A 23,188-nucleotide genomic window follows, 5' to 3' on the forward strand; every position below is an offset into this window, starting at 1 on the left:
TGCATCACAGTGCAGCAGCACATTAGATTAGAACAGCGATTAACTTACCTGTACAATATGCTGTTTAAAATGTGCATTCTCCCGTTCAATTTCAAGCATCCAGTAATATAATCACACACATCTTGTGGAGCTTTGAGTATATATTTATTTGTCATTTTAACTGTTTGGAAATGGAGCGTAAATGTGGAAGTCCTTCAAAGATTTATTATCCTGTTGCGCCCTCTATAGGACCAGCAACTAGTCGAAGTCAAGCTTAAAGCGTCATGGCAGAGAATTGAAGTCAAGTCGATTAGTCTGTGCAACCCCTAGTACAAACTAACAACTAAGGCGTATCGAAAATATTATTATTATTATTATTATTATTATTATTATTATTATTATTATTATTATTATTATTATTATTATTGAACAAGCGTAACTAGCAACCTAATTTGCATGCATTGTGCATAATGCTAGGCACCTCTCTCAAGTCTCTACCAGCTGATGTGCGGCTAGGCTGGCTAGCTGTTTCAGTATTTACTATATTTTGTGTGGTTAAGAGGAAAAGCATGTCTTTTTGTCATTTTATCACTTTTTAATGTTGCCAAAATCATTTCTCCTGCTACTTCTAACCTCGCTTTCTTTTCAGTGGTCTCCAGCTCCTGTAACATGCTAGCGTGAGGCTGCTAGCTGTGCAGGCTGCACAGGCTCTTCAGCATTTTCCCCCAAACATCACAAGCCCCTGTGGACTATAGCTACAGCAGCTGAAACAAGCGCAAAGCTGCCTACGCTTGCGACACATGGCCTCACATATGTCTTTTCCTCCTGCTACTTCTAATCCTTTTCCTTTTCAGCGGCTTCTAGCTCCCATAGCAGATGCTAGCATGAGGCTGCCTCTGCTAGCCATGCAGCCTGCACAGGCTCTTCAGGATGTAAAAAACCCCGCTCCCTCCCCGTGGCCTACAGCAGCTGAAGGAAGCGTAAGGCTATCTCTGCTTGCAACTCAGGCCCACACATCTTGGGCTTTTCCTCGCTTTTCTAATGACTTTTCTTTTCAGTAGCCTCCAGCTTCCATAACAGACACTAGCTCAGAGGCCAATTTAAACGTCAGCCTGCCTCTGCTGACAATTGCAGCCCATGCTCCCCTTCCTCACAGCTCCCTACTTCATTTAAAATTGCATTGTCTTCCAGATCAAGTTCCGGCTCCCCTCGAGGTTCAAGACGCAGCAAGCCATCAGCAAGTTTGAGAGTCGGCTTCTCCTCACACTGCATTGTCTCACTCCTCTTCTTAACCAATCACTGTGGCATTTTCAGCTACAGCGTCGCCAGCTGACATGGCTCCCTATACTTCTATCCTTCCCACTCCCTTCCTTCTACCTCTGGCGGCAGATGTTGGCGTGAGGCTGCCTCCGCTAGCCACTCAAGCTCAGCCACCTTACTCTTAACCTTCCTCTACTCCTTTTCCCCATCAATGGCCAGCAGCCCCCGCTGAAGCAGTGCATCATCAGCCAGCAACTCAAGCTTACTGGCCTCCTCCCTCATTTCCTTCTACCTCTTCCTAGCCTAATCTTACCAGAGGCTAATCCATGCATGAGGCTGCCTCTGCAAAAGGTTACGGCCCCTCCTTCTATACCTTCCAACCCTTCTCTCCAATCTTAAAAAAAAAAAAAGTCTCCGACATTTCCGTGTTTGACAGCAAAACTATCTTCTATTTCATCAAATAAAGTAAATCAGATCAGGAAAAAGAGGTCACCTTGCTACATGTTTAAACTCCCGTCACCAATCGTACTGTATCAGGCCTCTTTTTTCTTATCTTCAGTTCAGAAGCTCTGTCTGCATGGGTTGGCCATGTGGGCCATTTATGAAGGGTGCGTCCCGGCCGGAATTTTTTTTGGTATTGCCTAAAGCAAAGCAGTTTGACCAATAAACCTGCAGATATTGTACATAATCGACCAATCTTGGGGCTGCGCATGAGAAGGCGAGATCTACAGGGAACAATCAAAGTGATGTATGCGCTCTTGTTTGTTCATTCATTGGACTTGAAGCGTCGCTGCACACCGATCAAAAATGACACCAAAGTAGGTGCAAAAGTGATTTGAAAGCATAAGGAGCAGTCTGTTCTGCTCTCAATAGCTATCATGAACGTCACACAACGATTGACCTGCACAGTGCAGACAGCCAAAACCTGGATGTTTTGAGCAGTATTGGGGTCCTGGCTGGGGCGTGTCCCGTGTGGGCGGTGCATATGGCCACCCTATGTCTACATCCCCTTGTTGACCCTCTTTTTGTCGATGCCTGTAACCACCCCATCACATGTTTTTTGGTTTTAAAAACATCTAAAACTCACCCTCGTCCAATCAGGCATATCTGTAGAAATATTTTCCAGCCACTCCTTCCGAATCGGGTCAGCAACTACAGCAGCTCAAAACAGCTCTCTCACAGCAGCGGATCCAAGCTCTTGGTCGATGGTCATGGGACGCCTTCAAGAGCTATTAGGACAAATAATTTTAACACAAAGAAAGCCCATCTAACTCTAAGTTAAACACAATTTGAAGCTACTGCTGCAATGCCCTGCTTAATTTTGATACTGGCCCTGCAGTGCCCCGCTCCTCTAAAACTTGCGCTGCAGTGCCCCGCTCCTCTGATACTGCTGCTGCAGTGCCCTGCCCATCTGATACTGCCAGTGCAGTGCTCCGTTCATCTGATACTGCCGCCGCAGTGCCCCGCTGCTCTGATACTGCTGCCGCAGTGCCCTGCCTAATTTGAGACTGCCGCCGCAGTGCCCCGCTCATTTGATACTGCTGCCGCAGTGCCCCGCTCATTTGATACTGCCACCACAGTGCCCTACTTAATTTGACAAGGCCGCTGAGTGCCCTGCTCATTTGATACTGCCGCTGCAGTGCCCTGCCTAATTTGAGACTGCCGCCGCAGTGCCCCGCTCAGTTGATACTGCCACCGCAGTGCCCCGCTCAGTTGATACTTTCGCTGCAGTGCCCTGCTCAGTTAATACTGTCGCTGCAGTGCCCTGCTCATTTGATACTGCCGCTCCAGTGCCCTGCTTAAATTGATAGTGCCGCTACAGCACCTGCTTAATTTGATACTGCCCTCCATTGGTCGTTTCGAGTTTTAGGCTTATTCAGCATCGGACAGGGCTCCCCCTTCCGGTGCAGCAGAGCCGCGGCTCACTTCGGTCGCAGTGAGAGTCCTCAGTCCGTCGTTTTTGAGCCTTCAGCATCAGACAGGGCTCTCCCTTCCAGTGAAGAAGAGCCGTGCTCCCTTTGGTCAGTAACAGCCCTCCTTTTGATGCTTTAACCCTCTGGAGTCTAAGGGTATTTTTGGGGCCTGGAGAAGTTTTGTCATTCCCTGACATTTGTACTTTTTTCAGTTTCTTATAAATATCTAAATGGCTAAAGTCTAATCTCACTGTAATCAGCACACACTGGGCTATAATAATATGTGAGCAGCATGTATGTACATGATTGTGTTTTTGAGAAAAAAAAAACTGTTATGCGTGGTTAGTGAAAAACTAAAAATGTTAAATCACTTGAATAAGGCAATAAAACACATACAGAAAATTGGTTCCCGGGACTTTTGAGAACTGGAGCTTGTAGCCTAGAAATTTTTTTTTTCTAAATGATGTGAAAATCATCTTGTTTACTCACTCACAGAAAACAATATATTGATTTAAATTCTCGAAGACACTTTTTGTTGGTAAAAGTCATATGCGAGTAGGCGTCAACTATCATGAATTCACACCTGAGAAGACAAAGGCCTGCATAATGAGCTGCATAATGAGCCATTCAGTCAGCTGTGTCACTGAGAGGGATGAGTTACAAGAAAGAATGTGAGGACAAAATAAATGTATATAATTTTATGTTTGTAGTTTATTTAGAATATATTTAATTATCCCACAACATAATTTAATATTCACTTGTGAGTGCAATTAAACAGTTTATTAGGAACAATCAAAGCTGATTTTCAAACTGAATTTTTAGCATCATTACTCCAGTCACACAATCCTTCAGAAATCCTTTTAACAATCTTATTTTCTACTACACTAATTACACTAAAGACAGACTTCTTTATTTAACCTAAATCTGTAATTACAATTATTTAATTTTAGTTATATAATTCATATACACATCATTTATATCATTTAGTTATATAATAATAATCATACACATAATTTGATTTAATAATAACCCAATTTGAAGCAAAAACAGAATGTTCTGACAAGCTTTGTGAAATTATACCAAGTAAACTTTTCAGAATACACTCAGCTCCCCTCAGAAACACATTCATATAAACACCCAAATCAATATTGAGGATTTTCTTCCAATAGTTCGTGCATCATGAACCGTGAGTGATCTGCCTGCTACAGTATTTTTCTCTCTGTGTGTCCGTCTTCAGCGTCTCTGGCCTATGTTAACGGGCATTAACAGACTTCATATTTTCACATAAATGACATTTTGGAAAATAATTGCATTGCAACGCAGTTTGTGCAAGTCCAGAACAGAGAGTTGCAATAAGGCAAAAAAACATAGATCACGTAAAGGCCAAAGTATATTTCGGCCGTCTGCGCACCGTCAGCATTACGTTATTTTCGTCATCAAGAGGGCTCGCGGACAGCCGTGCACCCCGTGGTACTGCGCATGTGTTGAGCTCGTCCATCCGCGCTCATCTGCGGTTGAGTATACTTTTGAAAGCTGTGCGGACGCGGCTGTGCACGAGACGGAAAGGAACGCTCAATGTGAAGTGTACCCGGGTCATCCTACACACACACGTGACTGACCACTCACACCAACAGGAGGAGGAGGGGTCAGTGTTACTCTCTACACTGCACTCAGTCTGAGGGATTCCTACTCTTTCAGTCATTGAGGAGACATGGAAAACAGTGCATACCGCAGGAACGGTATAATGGAAAATATTAGTGGTTTTGAAACCGTGACATTTTCAAATCGTGGTATACCTTGAAACCAGTAATCGGCCCATGCCTATTACAGACTGTGAGTCAGAAGCGCCGGCATTGTAGTCTTTTCTCCCAGGATCAGGAAACGGTCCTCCATAATGTGCTGCATACTTCTGAATATTTGGGTTAAACTATTCTGGAACAGTGTTGTAAATACAACTTAACCACTGATTTCTAGTTGTGTCCTCTTTTGGAAGGCCAAACAAAGTATTTTCGCTTTCACAATGAAACAGCGTCTCCACGACATGGCGCAGGTGGCAACAGCGAGAATCAAAGGTTACGCCTTCTTTCTTTACATGAACATTTGGGCAGTGTAATGCAAATCTTCCCACATCGTGATGTAGACGTGTGGGCATTTTAGGAGAGTGTGGACGAGTCTTAACTTTATTAAAGAATATCTCTTTGGATTTGAGACTTTAGTCTTTGCAACTTTACAGATCTTCTTTATGCACCAAGAGCTTGTAACACTCCAAAGAGAAAGGAAACCTTGAAATCGCATCATATGACCCCTTTAAAATTTACATTTAGATTTGAATTTAAGATTTATATTTAACATGTATAATTATTTTAAAGATTTATATTTAACATGTATAATTAGATGTAACATTTAAATATGGATTAATGATTTAAATGTATTAGTACTTTTTGAAATATTTAAAAAAACTGAAATGGGAATATTTTATTGTTAAATCTGACAGTATTGGGTTGATATTTTTGGAACATACTTTCTGCATTCTATATTTTGTGTCATTTACTAATTATCTCAGTATTTGTCATGTATTCGTTCATGTCTGTTCATCAGATTGGTTACTTACATTTACAGCTTCACTTATTAAACTAATAATCTCATGATGCCATGCTGGCTTTACCCCTGTAGTTATCATCTTCACCAACATTTCATTCGTGAGTTCTATATTTGCTCTCTTAACTAATGAAGCACAGGTTGAGTTAATGGTGTGTTTGAAATGGTTCTTCTGGAAAGGAGAGCATGTCTTCCTCAATGCAGTCTAAGCTGACAATAGGGAGAGACTTAAGGAGGTGTCACTGATCCGTGAGGATGCACTCCTTTTATTAGCTGATCACAGCTCATCCTGGAGAGAGAGTACTGTAAAAATAAAGCTGGATATATAGTTAGAATCAAGCAGGAAAAATGATAATAGATATATACAAAGGCTAATATTTTTAGATACTAATTGAATTATTTTTGGAGGAAATATTTTATTTAATCTACATGTAATTAATATTCACTAAAAAGCTTTAAAAAATAAAAAATTTGAAACTTAATAAAAAGCATGTTGAATGCTGGTGAACCGGTTTCCAAATGATGAAAATCCAAAATCTGTGACTAGAAACCAGACTATTTAGAAAGTTTTAGTGACTACAAACATTAGACTGTAATACCATGTCTTCTGTAATTTTATTGTGAGTTAGCAATATATTGATTTTTTTTTTTTTTAAATTGACTTGTTAGTGCCAGTTCCATTTGAGCTCAGTGATTATTTATTTTCCAGTGTAGAGAACATGGAGTTGAGGGCTTTAGAGTGAGCTGCATCTCTTTATACATGATGGATTGTGTTGGCCTTATGTGTAGTGGATATTGCTGAAAGAGCATTTTTAGTGTCAACAATATAACAAGAATGTTTTTAGATTTAGTTAAGATTCAGAAAGTTGGAATGGTTTCTGTCAGGATAATGTTCATTCCCTCCAAAGCTTTAGATTTAGACCAGAGATGAAACGGATAATCCAGATGTGAACTTATGTGGTGAGTGTTTGTATATGTGTGTGGCTCAGAACTTGCCTACATTGTGGACCCACCAACCATCCTCATGAGGAAAAAGGTTTAATAAGTTAGCAGTTTTATATCTCATAAATCCACATATGTTCACATCTGGATTATCCATGTCATCTCTGGTCTAAATCTAAATGCTTGTTCTTTGAGGCTGAAATATTTGCATTTAAAAACTTTCTTCTGCTTCCACATTGAGTATTCAGTCTAATAGCATCAGTGTCTAATGGATTGCGATTTGTAATAGTTCAAGAACAAAGTCCTGTTGTTACATGCAGCATATTTATGCATTTTATCAAGGGTTTGTTTAGTACAGTTGTCCCTAGATGGAGGAAAACCAGGATTTTAGCATTTACCCCCCTTCTTCCACATGGTAATTGGTTGTTTATGGCATCGTTGCTGTTACTAGAAAATCTAATGGCCCGTTGACTTAGCTAATAGGAAGTAATAACTTGTTTTAAACCCACACATAAGAGGTCACAGTCGAAATGGTCAGTTTGGGTAACACACTGGTGTTACCGCAGTTACTGTTTTTGGCAAATAGCATGGTTGAACACTGGTTCTGATTCCAGTGCTGTATTCTGCCTGTTGTAAATCTGTTTTATTTCAATGTGAAGCCTAACATTGCGACAATTCTGCTTGCATTTGGAAGAGAACAATCAGTGATAAATGCAGTTAAGTGTTTGCCTGAACTGAAGCCATTGCTTGTCGAAACCTCAACTGCACAGCATCCTGCAAATAGCATATGACCGAATATTTCTAATCCAAAGAGATGAGCTGTAAACTGCAAAGAGGAGCTTGTCAGAAGCAAAGCCCTTGAGATTACAAGATGTTTGAAGTTACAGAAACACAGATAATTTAGTGCCTTCATCTGACCTAAGAAATGACGGGGAATATATTCTTCACATGCTCTGATTTTGTCCTTTGGTTACTTTTCTTTAGCTTGAATTTTCCCTTGTGTTAGACTGAAATAGTTGAGAAGTTTCCCTTGTTTTTTTTAATATCCCGGTCACGTGCAGAGTTGTTTTATAAATGTTTGTGAAATAAATAGGCCTATTTTATTGTCACCAAGGCTGCATTTATTTGATCAGGATTGCAGTAAAACACTAATATTGTGAAATATTTACAATTTAATGATTATTTTTTATTTGGTTATTTGGTTATTTGCTAATATTTAATAAACAAACTTTTTCTGATTGAATTTTTCTGAATAAAATTTTCAGCAGCCATTACTCAGAAATTCAGAAATCATTCTAATATGCTGATTTGGTGCTCAAAAACATTTCTTATTATCATAAATGTTGTGCTGCCAATGTTGTGCATTTTTTTTCTGGATTTTTTTTTTTTTTTTTATGAATAAAAAGTTCAAAAGAAATTGAAAACTTTTGTAACATTATAAATGTCTTTTCTGTCACTTTTAACCAATTTAATGCTTCATTCCTGAATAAAAATATTAATTTCTTCTTACTGACTCAGTCTTTTGAACAATGCATTTTTACGTTTTATGACCTACATGATTTTTATGACCTGAAGTTTTCTGTTGGAGGGTGAGTTTAAAGTACACTATTAGCATTCTCTGTGTGCTTTCTGGATAGGCAGTTGATGGCTCTTGTTAGTAGGAAGAGTGTGGCCTGAGAGGAATGTATTATTTCCTGTATGGCTCTATACTCCTGCAGAGATTGAGACCGTGTCCTTGCTGCAGATATTCTCAGGGCTGCTCTGATGTTGACTGTGTGCAGGCCACAGGAATATGTTTATGCCACTGCAGTATATTTCTCTTCAGCACCCTGCTGACAATGTATTCTCTCATATCTTTATCAGCTCAGATGTTAAAATGATCCCAAGAATGATCCCAGATGTTATCACTGATCCCAAGAATACTGAGGAAGTCACATGCTCTGATGACAAAGTCAGTGTTTTACATATCTATTTGATAACATGAAACCCACATCTGACAGCTATAATACTGTAAAAGATGAGGATAGACTTCTTGGTTAGTGCATATTTGTTCTGTGTTTATTATTTTTTCATTAGAGTCAGTTTAGTCCAATTAAAAGAGGGATAGTGTAATACAGTGTGCATAATTTGGCTGCTTGTATTTATGACTTCATCCAGTGTGGCTTTTCTGGATATTTTGTCCCAAACCGATAGATCAAGATTTGCTGATATTTTGAGTGAAAAAAGTGCCTCCTTTTAATTTTTGTTTGTTCTTTATCACATTGTTGTGCATATTCCTGGTGCTGAGCCATTAAATGAATCTTATTGACGTTGATTACCTGGCTTTTGGAGGAAATTATAGTTTGTGCTCTCAGGCTAGTATAAAACACACAGGGGGCTTAAATACTTAAGCAGGAACAGTCCTATTTACAAAGAAAAATGAGCCTGAGTGCGTTTTAATAGAATCTGATATTTTTTTTCTTTAATCTGCAGCATTATAATCAGCATCAGTGTTTCTAAATTTGCTCTATGACAGCCTCATTTGGATGGCAGTGATGATGTGGTGCCCGGGGCTGTCCAAGACTACAGACCACATGCTTCCTTATTACTGCGACAAATGTGCGGCCCAGTCGCTCTGCCATTACTGGTTAGCTGCGTCAGATCACTGAATTCCACAATCTCTCAATTCCAAAATTTACAAACGGTACGCAATCAAGATTGGGTGCCTTATTCTATCCCAGAGAATGCAGTTGTGAAGAAGATTGTCCTTATTCTAACACCCTTGTGATGTATGTGTGTAAACTAGGGAGGCAGCAATACAGTGAAGGCCTGTTCACATGATAACTATAAAGATAACAATAAGGTTATATATCTAAAATGCTCAATTTTTTTTTCAGCTGAAGAATGATAAAAACATTTACACCCAATCAGAATCAATCCTGCTATAATGAGCTCGAGAATTTAAAGCGGCAGATATGCTTGCACTTAGAATAAACAGATGATATCATCCCCTGGTGTGGACACTAATATAGTTATCTTTATAGTTATTGTTCTTAGTGTTAACAGGCCTTTAGCCCACGGTTAAAATACATTCCTCAGTTTTTTAATCATGGTTTTCGGTTCAGTTCTGATGGCATGGCACATCAGTGTTTTTTGTTATACTAGGCTTAGGCAACAGGAACATTAAGAGGTTAAGGAGAAAAAAAATAAAATTTATTATAGTAATCATGCGTTATATTGTATTTTTATTGTACACAAAAAAAGATGCTCCACACATGTAGCAGTTTTTCATTTAAACTAGATTGTCTAATTTTAACATTTGAAGCGAAAACAGAATGGTCTGACTTTAGCTTTCTGAAATTATGCTACTTAAAACATCTCTGCACAAAACAAAAACAGTAGACGGGCTGCATGAGAACACAGATTCACTCTCTGACAGCAGGTGGCACTTCTGCTACAGTTTTTTTTCTTTGTTACCACTCTACACAAACAGCGCTTTGCTTATAAATACTACTTTAATAGGCATTATACTGGGGCAAGATGAAAAGAAAATACCAGTTAGTTCCCCTCAGTATTCAAATAACCCCCCACCCTCAATTCAGTTTTTAGGATTGCGCATCACAGTGAGCTCGCTCTGCTTAATACAGTATTTTCTCCTGTTTGTGTCCGTAGGAAATTATTTAAAACACAAAACCAGAAAAAAAAAAAAAAAAAAAACACGGATCACTATTATATTGATAATTGTGGCATCCCTAGTGTAAACTCCCATTCAAAAGTTTGGTGACAGTAAAGTAAAACATTTCTAATGTTACAAAAGTTTTCTATTTCAAATAAATGCTTTTTTCTATTCATCAAATAGCACATAAAATATTAAACAGCACAACTATTTTCAACACTGATAATGATAAGAAATGTGCACAGTAATAGTTAAGTATGCACATCATGGAATAGGTAACAAGCAATGGAAAGGGAAAGAAGACAAAAAATATTGTGCATTGTTATCAACCATGATTAATTGCAGTCCCAAAGCCAGGCATTGCTGCCCTTATCTGCCCTTATTCCAAAAACAAATTTCTTTCTGCAGTGCTTGGAATAGCTAATGATTTTGAATAGTCACCACTATAATGACAATAGTGATTTAGTATGCTGTTGTGTTATTTGATTATTGTAACATGTTTTTCTCTATTTAGAATGTAAATGTTGCCTGAAATAAGATCAAGATATGCATACAGTATGTGCTGCTGCTCTGCTGCAGTCTCGGGGCACGTCACTATATCCTGCAGCTATTACTGCAGATGCTGAGTTACTAAACCTAGACAAGGCATCTGTCGGTTGGCTGATGTGAAAACTTTATGGTTTGTGACTTTATTTCTTTCATTTTTCTGTCTGACATTTGTTTATCTCTGATTTACTTATCAAAACCAGTCATGTCCATCTCATTCTGTCCCTCCTGTCATTAGATCCCATCTCACCATGTGTGTTAGCAAAGCTATAAAAGCTGCACATGACCTTTTTGTTAATGTTATGCCTCTGCTATGAGACATGAGCTGTTAGCTAATATGAATCAATGTTTCAGAAGTGGAGCTAAAGTTTCCTGGCAGTTTGAGAGGCTGTGCCAAGCTGAGATGAGCTCAGGAGATGTGTTGCAGGCTGTATTTTACATCTCCACAAATAAACAATCACTTAACAAAACCAACACAATTCACTTTTCAGGACTGAGATAAATCAACTAATTTGCCCTGATTTTGCAGAACTAGCTATCGATCTTTTTTTTTTGTTGCACCCAACACAAATTGCTGTCACTATTGATCTTCTAAGTGCCTTTGAAATTCATTTCATTGTGACTGTCTGGGTGGGCGTAAAACAGCCATTTCTGTGATAAATTGCTGTGAAATAGTTCTTTATAAATATTTATCAGCAGGCTAATTTTGTGCCAGTGAAGTGATGGAAGTGCTGATGCTGCTGTATTCCTACTGGCGCATCTTTTCCCGGTGAAGATCTCGGTATAAGGACAAAGAGGGTGTGTATAGAGCTTTGTTGATCAGTAGTTATTTAACTAAGACTTTTTTTGCTGACTAATGACAAGGTGTTTGATGGGCTTGTTAATATTAGGCTATTAAGAAGTGAAGACCTACCAGAAGTGCTGACCTCATAGGAAGCTCTATCTCATAAACAAGGATGTAGACTGTTTAGAGACCAAGGGTTCAACTTTTGTTTTGTTAGCTGTTCTCAAACTTTGAAGACTTTTCCATAGTTTTCCCTCCAGGCGCTCTGGAACGAGCTATTCCGGAGGCTTTTAAATCTGAAGCAGTTCATCTGAGCAAATGTTGTCATGGTAATGCTCCGTTAGCGAGCAAAACGCCGGATCGGATTTTCATTTTAATCTGTTTAGTCTGAAATCAAATGGGTTACAGCAAAAACATGTGGGTTTATTTTCTGCGTAATTAGAGTTTTGATATTTCATAAATTATGATGGGGTAGTTGTACTGGCTTTCACTTTGTTTGTTTACGTAGGAAATTGAGCTAATCATTTTAGTAATTATGTCTTAGCATTTGTTCCCTTTTAAGTGTCTCTTCACACTCACTGCTTGTCGTTTAGTACATCATCATCAGTCCGTCACGCTGCACGGTGGACTGGGTACTACAGCTGAACCTGTGAGCAACCCAGCGGGTGAACAACAGTATTTGTGTTTGTGGCACACTAAATCTCCCATTCGTTGTTCAGGGACTCTTGTCCTTTCACTCCGCTCTAAAGAGCATTCACTGTTGCTGGTTAGATTCAAAATACGCTTAAAAATGTTGAGTAGAGATTGTGTAGGAGAAAGATCTGTTTTAGATATTTTGTTTTAACAATTTTACATTTACATTTATGCATTTGGCAGATGCTCTTATACTAAATGACTTATATTACTCAACAAACTCATGACATTTACTTGGCATTGAAAACTCCATTCATTGTGATACTTTTATAATTGTATATATATACTGTATGATCTGTTTTAAAATTGTAATAATTTAATTTAATTTAATTTAGTGGGATTATTTAACTAACTTGATAAATTAATCTGCACATAATGTAATTATATTTGTTTTATTCAAATGTATAATTACATTTATATTTTTTTATTTAATTGACAGCCCTTTTATATATTTGTGACTCCTCCATAGCCATTAAAATATATGGGGGAAAAAAACAACTTTTGGGTAATAGGACCTACCCAGAACTCTGTAAAATGGCTTTTTGAGCACATTATATAAAACGTTTAAAATCATCAAGTGAAAACAGGCTGGATAAATGAATTACAATTGGACAATTTGTCTTCTGAAAAACGCCACAGTTAAAGTAATTCACTGCCAACCTGAGTAACCAAATCCCACAGTGCTTTCCTCTTACAATTGATCTTTTCTTCCTCAGTCTCCTCCTGACTAAGATATATAATGTTCATAGCTATAGATTATTATAATGTAGAGTGTATTTCTTTGTGAAATTCATGCATAATTTGATGTGCCTTGTACAAAGTTGCGTAAATGCTTATTTTTGCTGCTGACTTTATTTTATTCAGAACTTTTGTTGCACCATTTTTTTAAGCAAATCCTAGTACTACACACAAATATACATATTTATCAATGCAAACTCATAGTTTCTCATCCAAATGCATTTTAAATCTATTTTAAATGTTCAAAGTTAATTGAAAATGCTGTAAAGGCCATTGTTCCATTGAGCTGAAGGTTTTTTTGGGGGTATGTGATTCAGTATTTGCTTTCGAGCTGTGTAAATAACACCTGCTTTCCTGGTCTGCATACCTCATGTTTTATCTCTTGTGAGCTAAACCTACTAGTGTTTACAGCCCACAGTCTGGCCAGTGGGTTGAAATGTGGCAAACATGCTGTTGTAGAGAGTCTGACACAAGTGCAGTGGCGTGTGCCTTGACTTGTCATTTTTGCAGAGGAAACTCTCAAAACAATAAAACAATTAGCTCTGTGATTTGCCATGGAAAATCTCCCAAAACAATAGAAACGATATGCTTTCTGGGAGGGCAACAGGCTAGAAGCTTAGGGAAATATTTATTTTGGGACAGAAACACCTCCTCCCAATTTAGTTTTCTGCCCACTGACGTCCTCATTAATGGGCTGTAGTTTGGCAAGAGACAAAGAGGGTGGGAGTTAGAGAGAGAGAGAGAGGGAGGGAAAGTTGGAGGGAAGAGGGGTAGATCCGATAAGCTGTGTAGCAGAGCTTGGTTCTGGTCATGAAAGAGTTTGATCTCTGAACGGCCGTCAAATACTTTGTTGTGAGTGACACTCCTGGCAGGCTGTTCTCAGGAGAACTTGGAGGTTGGAGAGCTTTGGCCGCTTCACTTCAGCAGGATATCAACTTCAGCATCAGAGCGATTCTCTCATCCTGCCACCGTTTCAGAGGACAAACCCAGAATGTGCCCAGGAGGAAGTAGATGATCTACTGCTCTCTTGCCGGTGAGACAATTTAAGGACAGAATGCTCTCCAAAAGATAAAGAGTTGAAGATGAAGTTGATTGAGAACTCTTAAACTGTGTTTAAATAGTGATTGTACTCTGTTTTTCTAGTATAGTACCGTTGATGTGATGATGTATCTAATTTAGAACACCATTTAAACTCTGATACTGAGAGGTGTTAGTTTGGGACACCTGATACGAAATTACCCCTGAGCTTGTTCATCGTGAAATTTGGTACAGCCTTCAAGCTGAACGTTGGACTCTGCAGTGACAAAATAAAAATGTTTTTTTTTTTTTTTTTTTTTTTTTTTTAAGCGGCTTGTTTAGCAAAGGAATTTTACAGCTGAGAAAATACTGTACCCATGATAATATGAACTTAAAAAAAATTATGAAGATTAAAAACTGCGGCTCAAGGAGAGTTCTGGATTTTAAGTGCTGTTATTTTTGCTATTGCTGTTTTTAAGTGTTACTGTGTTGGGTGGGGAGTGAAATTTGGTTAATCAGTCACTTTTGATTAATTAGTGCTTTGTGATAATGCTGTCTTGATTTGGCATTGAAAATTTCTGTTACTTTTTATAGTGTTTTCATGTAAGGGTCTTGGCGAAGAGGTGACCATTAGAAAAACACAACATTTAAATATACACTCCTAAAAATTAGGGTTTCAAAAAGGGGCTTCGCTGTGATTCTTCACAACATCCATTTTGGGTTCCCCAAAGAAGCTTTCAGTGATCAGTTAAAAAAAAATAAAAAATTGTCTTAGTGGGAAGAACATTTAATTATCTGAATAAATGTTTTCTACTATAAAGAAAGTTTTATGGGGTGGAAAGGTTCAAGGAGCTATATGCCAATTAAAAAATCTTTCTTTTTAAAGGTGTATGCTCTAGGACCATCAAACCAGATGAACATATAAACGATTCCAACTTTTTAGACGGCAGACAATGATTTCAAATTCTTCCTTTTGAAAATCTTCCTCTAAAACTCTTTTTATATACAGACCTTAAATATTACAAGACACTGAGAGGTCCCATAAAGTTATTGTTGATGCAGTGCAGTGCCAGTGGAGTTTTTTTCTGCAATATGACTATGCCGTACTAGGAGAAATCTGGGTATGTTTTGTGTAGAAACTTTCTGTACTGTTATCAGCCGTTTTGTTAAATAATGTGTTGTTTTTGTTCTATATAAACATGGCTTTTGGTTTCACAATTGCCTGTTCAGCTCTTGCGAGATGCCAAATGATATGTTCATCCCACGGGCAAGAGCTGTCATAGTACAAGGAGAGTGGAGAGGTGAGGTAATTCTACTGTATATGGACTTTAATCTGCTGAATATCAACAGGCCAGACTTCACCACTACATGACTTCTTCCACTGTCAGCATATGTGCTTGTGGTTACTTGTGGTTTCTGTAATACTAGACATAATGTTTGTTACATGTTGTCTATCTTTCCAACAATTTTTTAAACATAAATAAATTTATGGTCATGTGACAATATATGAAAAAAAAAATATTGAATACATAAATAAGGGGTTGGCACATCTTATTCTAGTTTGTCCTATTAATTATATGCTTTGCCATTTTTCTTGTCTCTAGTATTAAGACAAAGCAGCAGTCTTAACAGGAACAAGAATTAATTCATAATCATCATTCATAATGTCATATGCTGCCAGGATCATGGCTAAACAAACAGCACTACTGTTTGCCATTCTGTTTATCCTCCAATGCTAATGCAGGGAATTCCGTAGCAAGTAGTTCGGAAGTAATATGATGAGAACAAAAGAGCTAAAGAATGCAGTTTACTAATTAACAGTGGAAAATAGCTAAACTATTTTATAGAGCCGATGTAGTTTAGCAAAGCACATGGCATGATGCTTTTGGAACAAGCTAGTGACAGAGGAAATGTGCTTGTGTTTTTGTAGCCCATTGCAGGAAGGTGCCCCAGTCTGTGCCTGCCAGGCTGATGACGACTGAGTGAGGTACAGTACCTTGCGTGAAACATCATTTCTGTACAGGTTTCACTTCTTGTTTGTTTTGTGACCTAGAGAGCTGCTTCTCAGATAATCAGCACTTAATTTGGTTTTGTTGTGTTTGGTGGTCTAAAATAATGGTTAATTGTGTCATGATATGAATAGTTTTTATAAAATGTTGTCAATAGTATGGAAGCTTATTACCGCCATGGAAATAAAAAAAAGGAAAAAAGTATGTAAGATTTTTTTTTTATTAAAATATCCAAAAACCACTAGAACAGTGTTATATATTTTGCTGACTTGTGTACTTATATTATCCCAAATGTTTTGAAGAATGTTTAAGTCCAGAGAAATAAGCAATTTTAACTAGCGACACCGTCCGTGTCCATAGTGTCATTGGGTCGCCTGCCAATGACGTCATAACCCCTCGATTTCCAGTCTTGTTTTGTAGAAAACACATGGAAACACCAAAGACGCTTTAATATGTTGTGTGTTTTAATAGACCGGTGACGACCACACAGAGAAGCATTATAACAGTACTCTCAAACACATCTAGTATGATAAAACAGCGCTGCTTTTTTCCCCCACATACGCATGACCGGAAGGAGCGGAAGCAGTTGACTGTGGCATATTAAAAGCTCCGCTGCTTTCGAGCCGTGTGTTATGCTCGTTCAGCGGCCTCGTTTCGCTTTGACGGCTTTCAGTCTCGCCCTGCTTTATTCTACTACATTAATAAATCATTAGCTCATCCATGAACATGATTTCTGCCCAAGCCCCATCAGATTGCATTGGCTGAGGATGAAGACCACAACTCCCATGATTCCACACTCAGTCATGGCTTTATCAAACTAGCTACCTGGTCTTTGTTTATTTAGAATACGCACCCTCTAGTGGCGAAAAATTACATTGTGCCTTTAATTGCGACTTTCTTTCAGACTTATCACAGATCTCTTCTTCAAGACTTTTTTTTGCAGTTATGTGAGATAAAATGTCTCATTTATTCATTTATTTTAAGTTCCTTGGCGGAAACAAGCTTGTCACAATTCTCAGAATTCTGATTTTTTTTTACTTGCAATTAGAAGTTTTCATTAGGGCTGTCAAAAAAAATTGAATTTCGAATATTCGTCGAATTTAAAAATAAATATCCACATTCAAATGCAAAAACGTTGTTAATTACAAATATTGCGAAAGAGACCATCAATGCGGAGAGGATCTTGTTAACTTCAAAACTGAAACCAGGCCGTTCACACAGAATGCAATCAAATCTAGCTATTATAATTCATTAGAATGCATTATTTAGCTTCTTATACCGAAGTCATATTGACTCTATGGGTAGGGTGACCAAATGTGCCATTTTCCCAGGACACGTCCTGGCCAGGATTTCTATATTGATTAAAATATCCACGTTTTGGCTTTGTTTGCGCTGCGCAGACCAATTGTTGTATGACAAAGTACCGTGAGAGATCTAGAGAGCAGACGGCTTCTTGTGCTTTTGAATTGCTCTAACGGTACTTTGATGTCATACACCGTTCGGTATGCTCAGTGCTGCTTCAAGTCGAACACTAATATGTACACGTATTTGCATAGCTTTGACTGTTCTTTGTAGATCCCACCTTTTCATGCACCACGATTGGTCGATTACGTACAATGTTTGCATGTTATTTGCCAAACTTGGTCCACAAAAGAATTGACCACAGGATAGTGTTTATTCAGGAGCTGGATCAGGCTGCAACAACATAGATAAAACCATTGTTGTAGTGAAGGCTTTGTAGTGCATGCTTTTAATGTCAAGTGTTCTTTCATGCAGCCACTGAAAAGCTTTAATGCAGCAGAGTTTGCTGATGCACTAAATGTTCAGATAGAGATAGAAGCTTGTTGTAGTGTTTGGAGACATATGTTTGCATTCAGCTGAATCTGATCTTATGAGGATGTTTGGACCTTTGGAATCCTGTGGTATGAGTGTTCACTAAAGAATGGACTTGACAATATATTGTCACTGGGGGTGTATGATGACATGTTTCGCAGAGACAGAAAAGCATTTTCCACAACCTGTTAAATCTGACAGTGTACTGTGAAAGGTCCATGCCTATGTTTTCTTGTCATGGTGAATGTGCCATCACCATGGAAGGAAGGCTTGTAAGATGCTGTTTTTGGGGGGATGTTTCATATATCTCTTGTGATATAGATCACTTGCTGTTTTGTGTAGCAGGTTGAGCTTTCTGAGCCATGCTGCTAATGCAGCAGCAAAGGTTAGAGTCCAGCTCATATAATTTCCTGTCCTCTCTTTAGTCTTCCTATCAACTAAGTGCCAAAAGGAAAAATTAGTTCTCTTCTATTCAGTGTTTCTTGCCTTGTATGTGTATCTGAAATCTTCTACTCTCTCTTAATTACCATAACATTACGTAATTAATAAATATACAAGACCATTAGTAAACTGTGAATTAGGTTAAAAATGAGAACACAGAACAATGTTTTTAGAACAACATATAGTGCTGCTGTGAGGAATCGGTTCATCGCTGCAGCTGGAATTTCTCACTAGTTCAGTGCTGAACAGGGTATGGATCTGTCTTGGCATGTTTAAGAGATGTCCGACTGAAATCACGATTAGCAGTGACCAAGCCTCTCATCAGCAGAAAGAATCAAAAGGCTAGGTCTTATACAGCTACATGACAAAGTGAATGCAAATGTTTATCTGAACCTCCTTCCCTGGGAGCATCTCCCAATCAGCCTGCAATTTTCATGCAAGACAATGACCCGTCACACTGCAAAATGGCTAAAGCAGTTCCTTGAAGCTAAGAACATTGAAATAATGAAATGGCCAGCCCAGGAGGTGGGTTTCTGAAGCGTTGCAAGTGCTACAGCTGCTGATACAAAAAGAACCAATCAGCTGGGCCATGTGAATAATGATATCATTATGCGCCATCCAGAGTTTCATGACAGAACTTTGTATATACATATAAATAAATGGCACATTTGCATACCAGTTGGATTTCAGTGGCTCAGAAATATCTTCTTTTTTTTTTTGCCGTCACACAATAAGTGCTTTTTTCATTGCTCATTTTATCATTGCTTTTATTTCCGTGCCCATCCCTGGCCCAGTCATTATAGTATTATTTATATGCTATTAGTAATATTTTATATTGCCTTTTTATATTATCAGTTTTCATTTAGTTTTACTGAATTTTGTTTTATGCTTTCTGTTGAGCTTTCTATTTATTGCAGTTTTAGTTTTGGCAACTCTAATACTTTCTGTAACACTTTAGATTAGGGATCATATATCCACAAAATAATATTAACAATACATCCATAAAAAAATTTAACCAAACTTTTTTTCAGTTAGTTGCTCTGAGGCAAGTTTAAGTTTTATTTCAGCTTTGTTTTATTAGTTTTAGTTCTAACATCCGTTATAACCTACAGTGAAGGACAATTTCGCTTTGCTGTATGATTGCCAGAGCACCTGAAGCATGGCCATGCCTGTTCTTTTAACTGTATTTATCAGCCTGGAGTCCACAGAGAGTCGCTGAGGCAATGTGACTTAATATAGTTGGAAATATAGGTTCATAATAGAAATGATGATAGATAAGTGACTTGCGGTGGAGCCTTTTCCCCTCATATAGGACCGCATTCACTCACTTGGGGTTCTCCTTACTCATCAAATTACCACCACTCTCACTCTTTCCAAACACACAGTGTGAAGAAAGAATGATTAACTGAATTGATGACAGCAGGCATATTATGTGTGTTATTTCAATGTCCTCTCACACTTAGAAGCCCCCTGTCTCTGTCTTATTACACCTGATGACAGTGAGATGTTTTAATGCTCTAGTTAAAACACTGAATGACCCTGTGTAATTGAAATCAATAAAGTTTCTGCAGCGGTTTGTGCTTAGCCCCACACTTTGTGTTAAACAATATGAGTGGACTTGGCCAGACTTCAGCGCTGCCACACATTCTGCACTCCTGCGGGAAAGTCAGCAGAATTCCTCAAACTTAGTGTATTCCTGTAGAATGTTGCTCTTACGACTACAGTACACACAGAGGGGTAGGGAAACGCCAAATTAAACATGATTAATATTGGATTGCTCATTTTGTTTTTATTTTCTTGTTTTTCCCCATTTGCCTCCCTTTCTTCTCGGATGCAGCCACAACCAGAGGACGACGACGTTCAGGCATCCTGTGACGGGACATATCTCCTCAGAAAACACTGACTTCATTTTACAGGACCAGTGAGTGATTCTCTTCCTTTTATTAGCACAAAATGTACTTTAGCATGCCCACTTCCTGCCTTTTCTAAAGGCAGGTGGTTAAGAGGTCAATGCAGGTCATTTGTATAGTTTACCATGTTTATGATATTTGCAACAAATTTCACAGCATCTCAGCAAAAGAAATTTCAGTTGTCAGATTAAATTGATGTGATGAAAGAGAAAGTTTAGGTGTTATAAAAAGTAATAAAAAGACATACATTAAGTAGTCTGCATCCAAATATGAATACTTTAAAATTATATAGTAGAAAAACAGAATGGGAAAAGAGTAGTATGTCCAAATTCACAGTATTCATAAAACAACAGAAAAAAAGTGCCCCTGTTTCCGGCGAGATTCTGAAGTGCACTTCCTTTGGATACCACCTTATTATCCACCTTATAATTTATATTAGTCTTTAAATTTATATTAGTGTTTTTGCTGTTGTACTTTTGTTAAAACCATAGGCAAAAGTTCCTCTTGTAGGCCTTAGTGTTCTGTAGGCTGCTGATTTTTGCTCATGTTATTCAGCTGCAACAGTAACAGCTTTGTAAAAAGACAGAATGTGTTTGACATCTACATTTTTTTTTTTGAGTTTTTTTTTCATCCTATTGGAATTGAAACTAAGAATCGATAAGAATCAGAATCAATAAGCAGAATCGGAATCTATAAAATTCAAGCGATACCCAATCCTACCCAGAGAGTATGCAATTTCAAATGCAGCCTTAGTTACTGGTTTGAATCAATCAATTAACTTGTTTATGTGTGGTTCTTGATTTACTCACTGCACCGCAAATACTTTCATGTCCAACTCACAATAAACAGAAAACCAGGGGAATGTTAATGTATGGAATCAATTAGGAACCTGAATCATTCAGTGGAATTGGAAGCTTGCGTGAAGTGCTGTTACGGATGAGTTTGTTTTTTTGAGATTAGCCATTATCAGCAATAAATATACAATAAATTCAAATAATTTTACAATAGTATCAAGAATTGTTAATTTTTTTCACTATTCCATTAAAATGCGTAACACGGCACCTGTTCCTCTCCATTAATTTCTGTGTCTTCCCATATGTCAGTAAGCTGAGCTGGGATTTCTTCCTCATCAGTGCTGTGAGGGTTAAGAGAGCTCAGATTTACATGCCCCGCTGAGACTGATCTCATTGTGTTACTCGCTAACACCAGAGGAGAGAACGAGGGTTTGCTGTTTATTTAGAATGCTCTGCTGCCTGCTGAAACAAACCCAGGTGAAAACTATTACGAAGTTCAACCGCCTGCCTTGATTTCCCTGTTATCACTCCATGTTCTCCATATAGAGGTGGGCTCATGGATTCAGAATGTTGGACTCTCGAAGGAATATCGCACACAGCCATGAAGACCATCTCTCATGCTGATGACAGGTAAGTAAATGTTGCTTCCAGGGTTGATTGATGCTTCTCATTAGGGCCACTGTGCGTGGAGGCTCTGTGCCAGGTCCAGGCTCAGATTAACCAGAAGCCAGAAGAGTCATTTGAGCTTTGTGTCACAAAGGCATCTAGTTATTAGTTTACCAGCTTACAGACCTCTTGTTCGAGTGCCCAAGAGATAAAGATCATGGCCAAATGTGTTAAGTGAGAGAGAAAGTTTGTTAGATGTAGCTGTGTCGATATGATGGTGAGACTGTTCTGTGGGCTCTCCAATGCCTGTGGTTTGTAAAAGAGAGAGATAGTGAAGTTTCAGGACATAACTGGAATACTTACCAATCCTCGCTGCTCATATGTGCTATTTTAAGCACAAGTCTGGCCTCATTCGCTCTTCTCTCTCCATCAAACCTGCCTTTTCCATTAGTAATCTAGCTATGGAAACTAACCTCACCCTAACAGCTGTAATAAGTGCTGATCTTTGGGAAAGCCTCTTGAAATATGTATTTACTATGGTCGACTGAAGCAGACACATCCTGCCTTAATATGCAGTATGCTGATATTTCAGTTGATCTGAGTGTGCTTCATACTGCTGCATACTCCCAGCCCTCCTCAGTGAAGGGCTAAAATGTGTTCTGCGATCCCATTGGTGGTGATGTCAGTGGAAATGTGTGCCGTGATAGGAGTGATTCCCTGTTCCCCTGGCAGTGCAGTACTATTGATCTGAATGGCTAATCTGAGCACAGTGCACATCTCAACAAACACTAGGGCATGGTGCATTGACTGCCTTTTTGTATGAATTATTCATTCCTCTAATGGCCAAACTCCATACAACACTTATTGGTGACTTTTAACATAATTAATGAACATTAGTGCAGTATATAATATTTAACAGATCCTCAGTTAATGTACATTAAAGTTAATTTCACTTTTGAAAATAAATATATTCCTCTTTAATTGAACAGTGTTTCTGTTAAACATTATGTAATATCTATTAATGAGCAAACACACACACACACATATATATAACTGTAAAGCTGGTATAAAATATTACAGTGGTTCTCAACTGGTTTGGTCATGGGACCCACATTTTTCCATGGTCATCAAGCCGCGACCCACTTTTTTAGGATGGATATATATATATATATATATATATATATATATATATACATATATATATATATAGATATATATATATATATATATATATATATATATATATATATACACCTTCCTACCTACTTACCATACACAAATTGTAATATGACTAGTACTTATGAACGAACAGCCTATAAGGTAAGGCTATTAAATAGCAGTCTCAAATGAGTTTTTGTTAATACAATTAAGTTGGTATGAGCCACTACAATCATTTAAACATATACAAAATAACACAAAGTGAAAATAACATGGCATTTTGGGGTTATGGAAACAGCAGTTACCATTGGG

General features: G+C 38.1%; 1 protein-coding gene across 6 annotated transcripts in view; it reads left to right on the forward strand.

The window, feature by feature from the left end:
• Positions 1-23,188, forward strand: part of LOC109072428 (pleckstrin homology domain-containing family A member 7-like) — a 93,191-nt gene that overhangs the window by 32,195 nt on the left and 37,808 nt on the right. For 3 of the 6 annotated variants that reach the window (XM_042759932.1, XM_042759934.1, XM_042759935.1), the window contains one exon: positions 20,246-20,329. In XM_042759932.1, the coding sequence (XP_042615866.1) occupies positions 20,246-20,329 (84 nt within the window). Of the gene's footprint in view, positions 1-13,857; positions 14,142-16,055; positions 16,113-20,245; positions 20,330-21,658; positions 21,743-23,188 lie in introns of those variants that run through there. The other 3 variants (XM_042759938.1, XM_042759936.1, XM_042759937.1) reach the window with 3 other exon arrangements.

This window comes from Cyprinus carpio, chromosome A7 (genome assembly GCF_018340385.1).
Source record: "Cyprinus carpio isolate SPL01 chromosome A7, ASM1834038v1, whole genome shotgun sequence".
Lineage (NCBI taxonomy): Eukaryota > Metazoa > Chordata > Actinopteri > Cypriniformes > Cyprinidae > Cyprinus > Cyprinus carpio.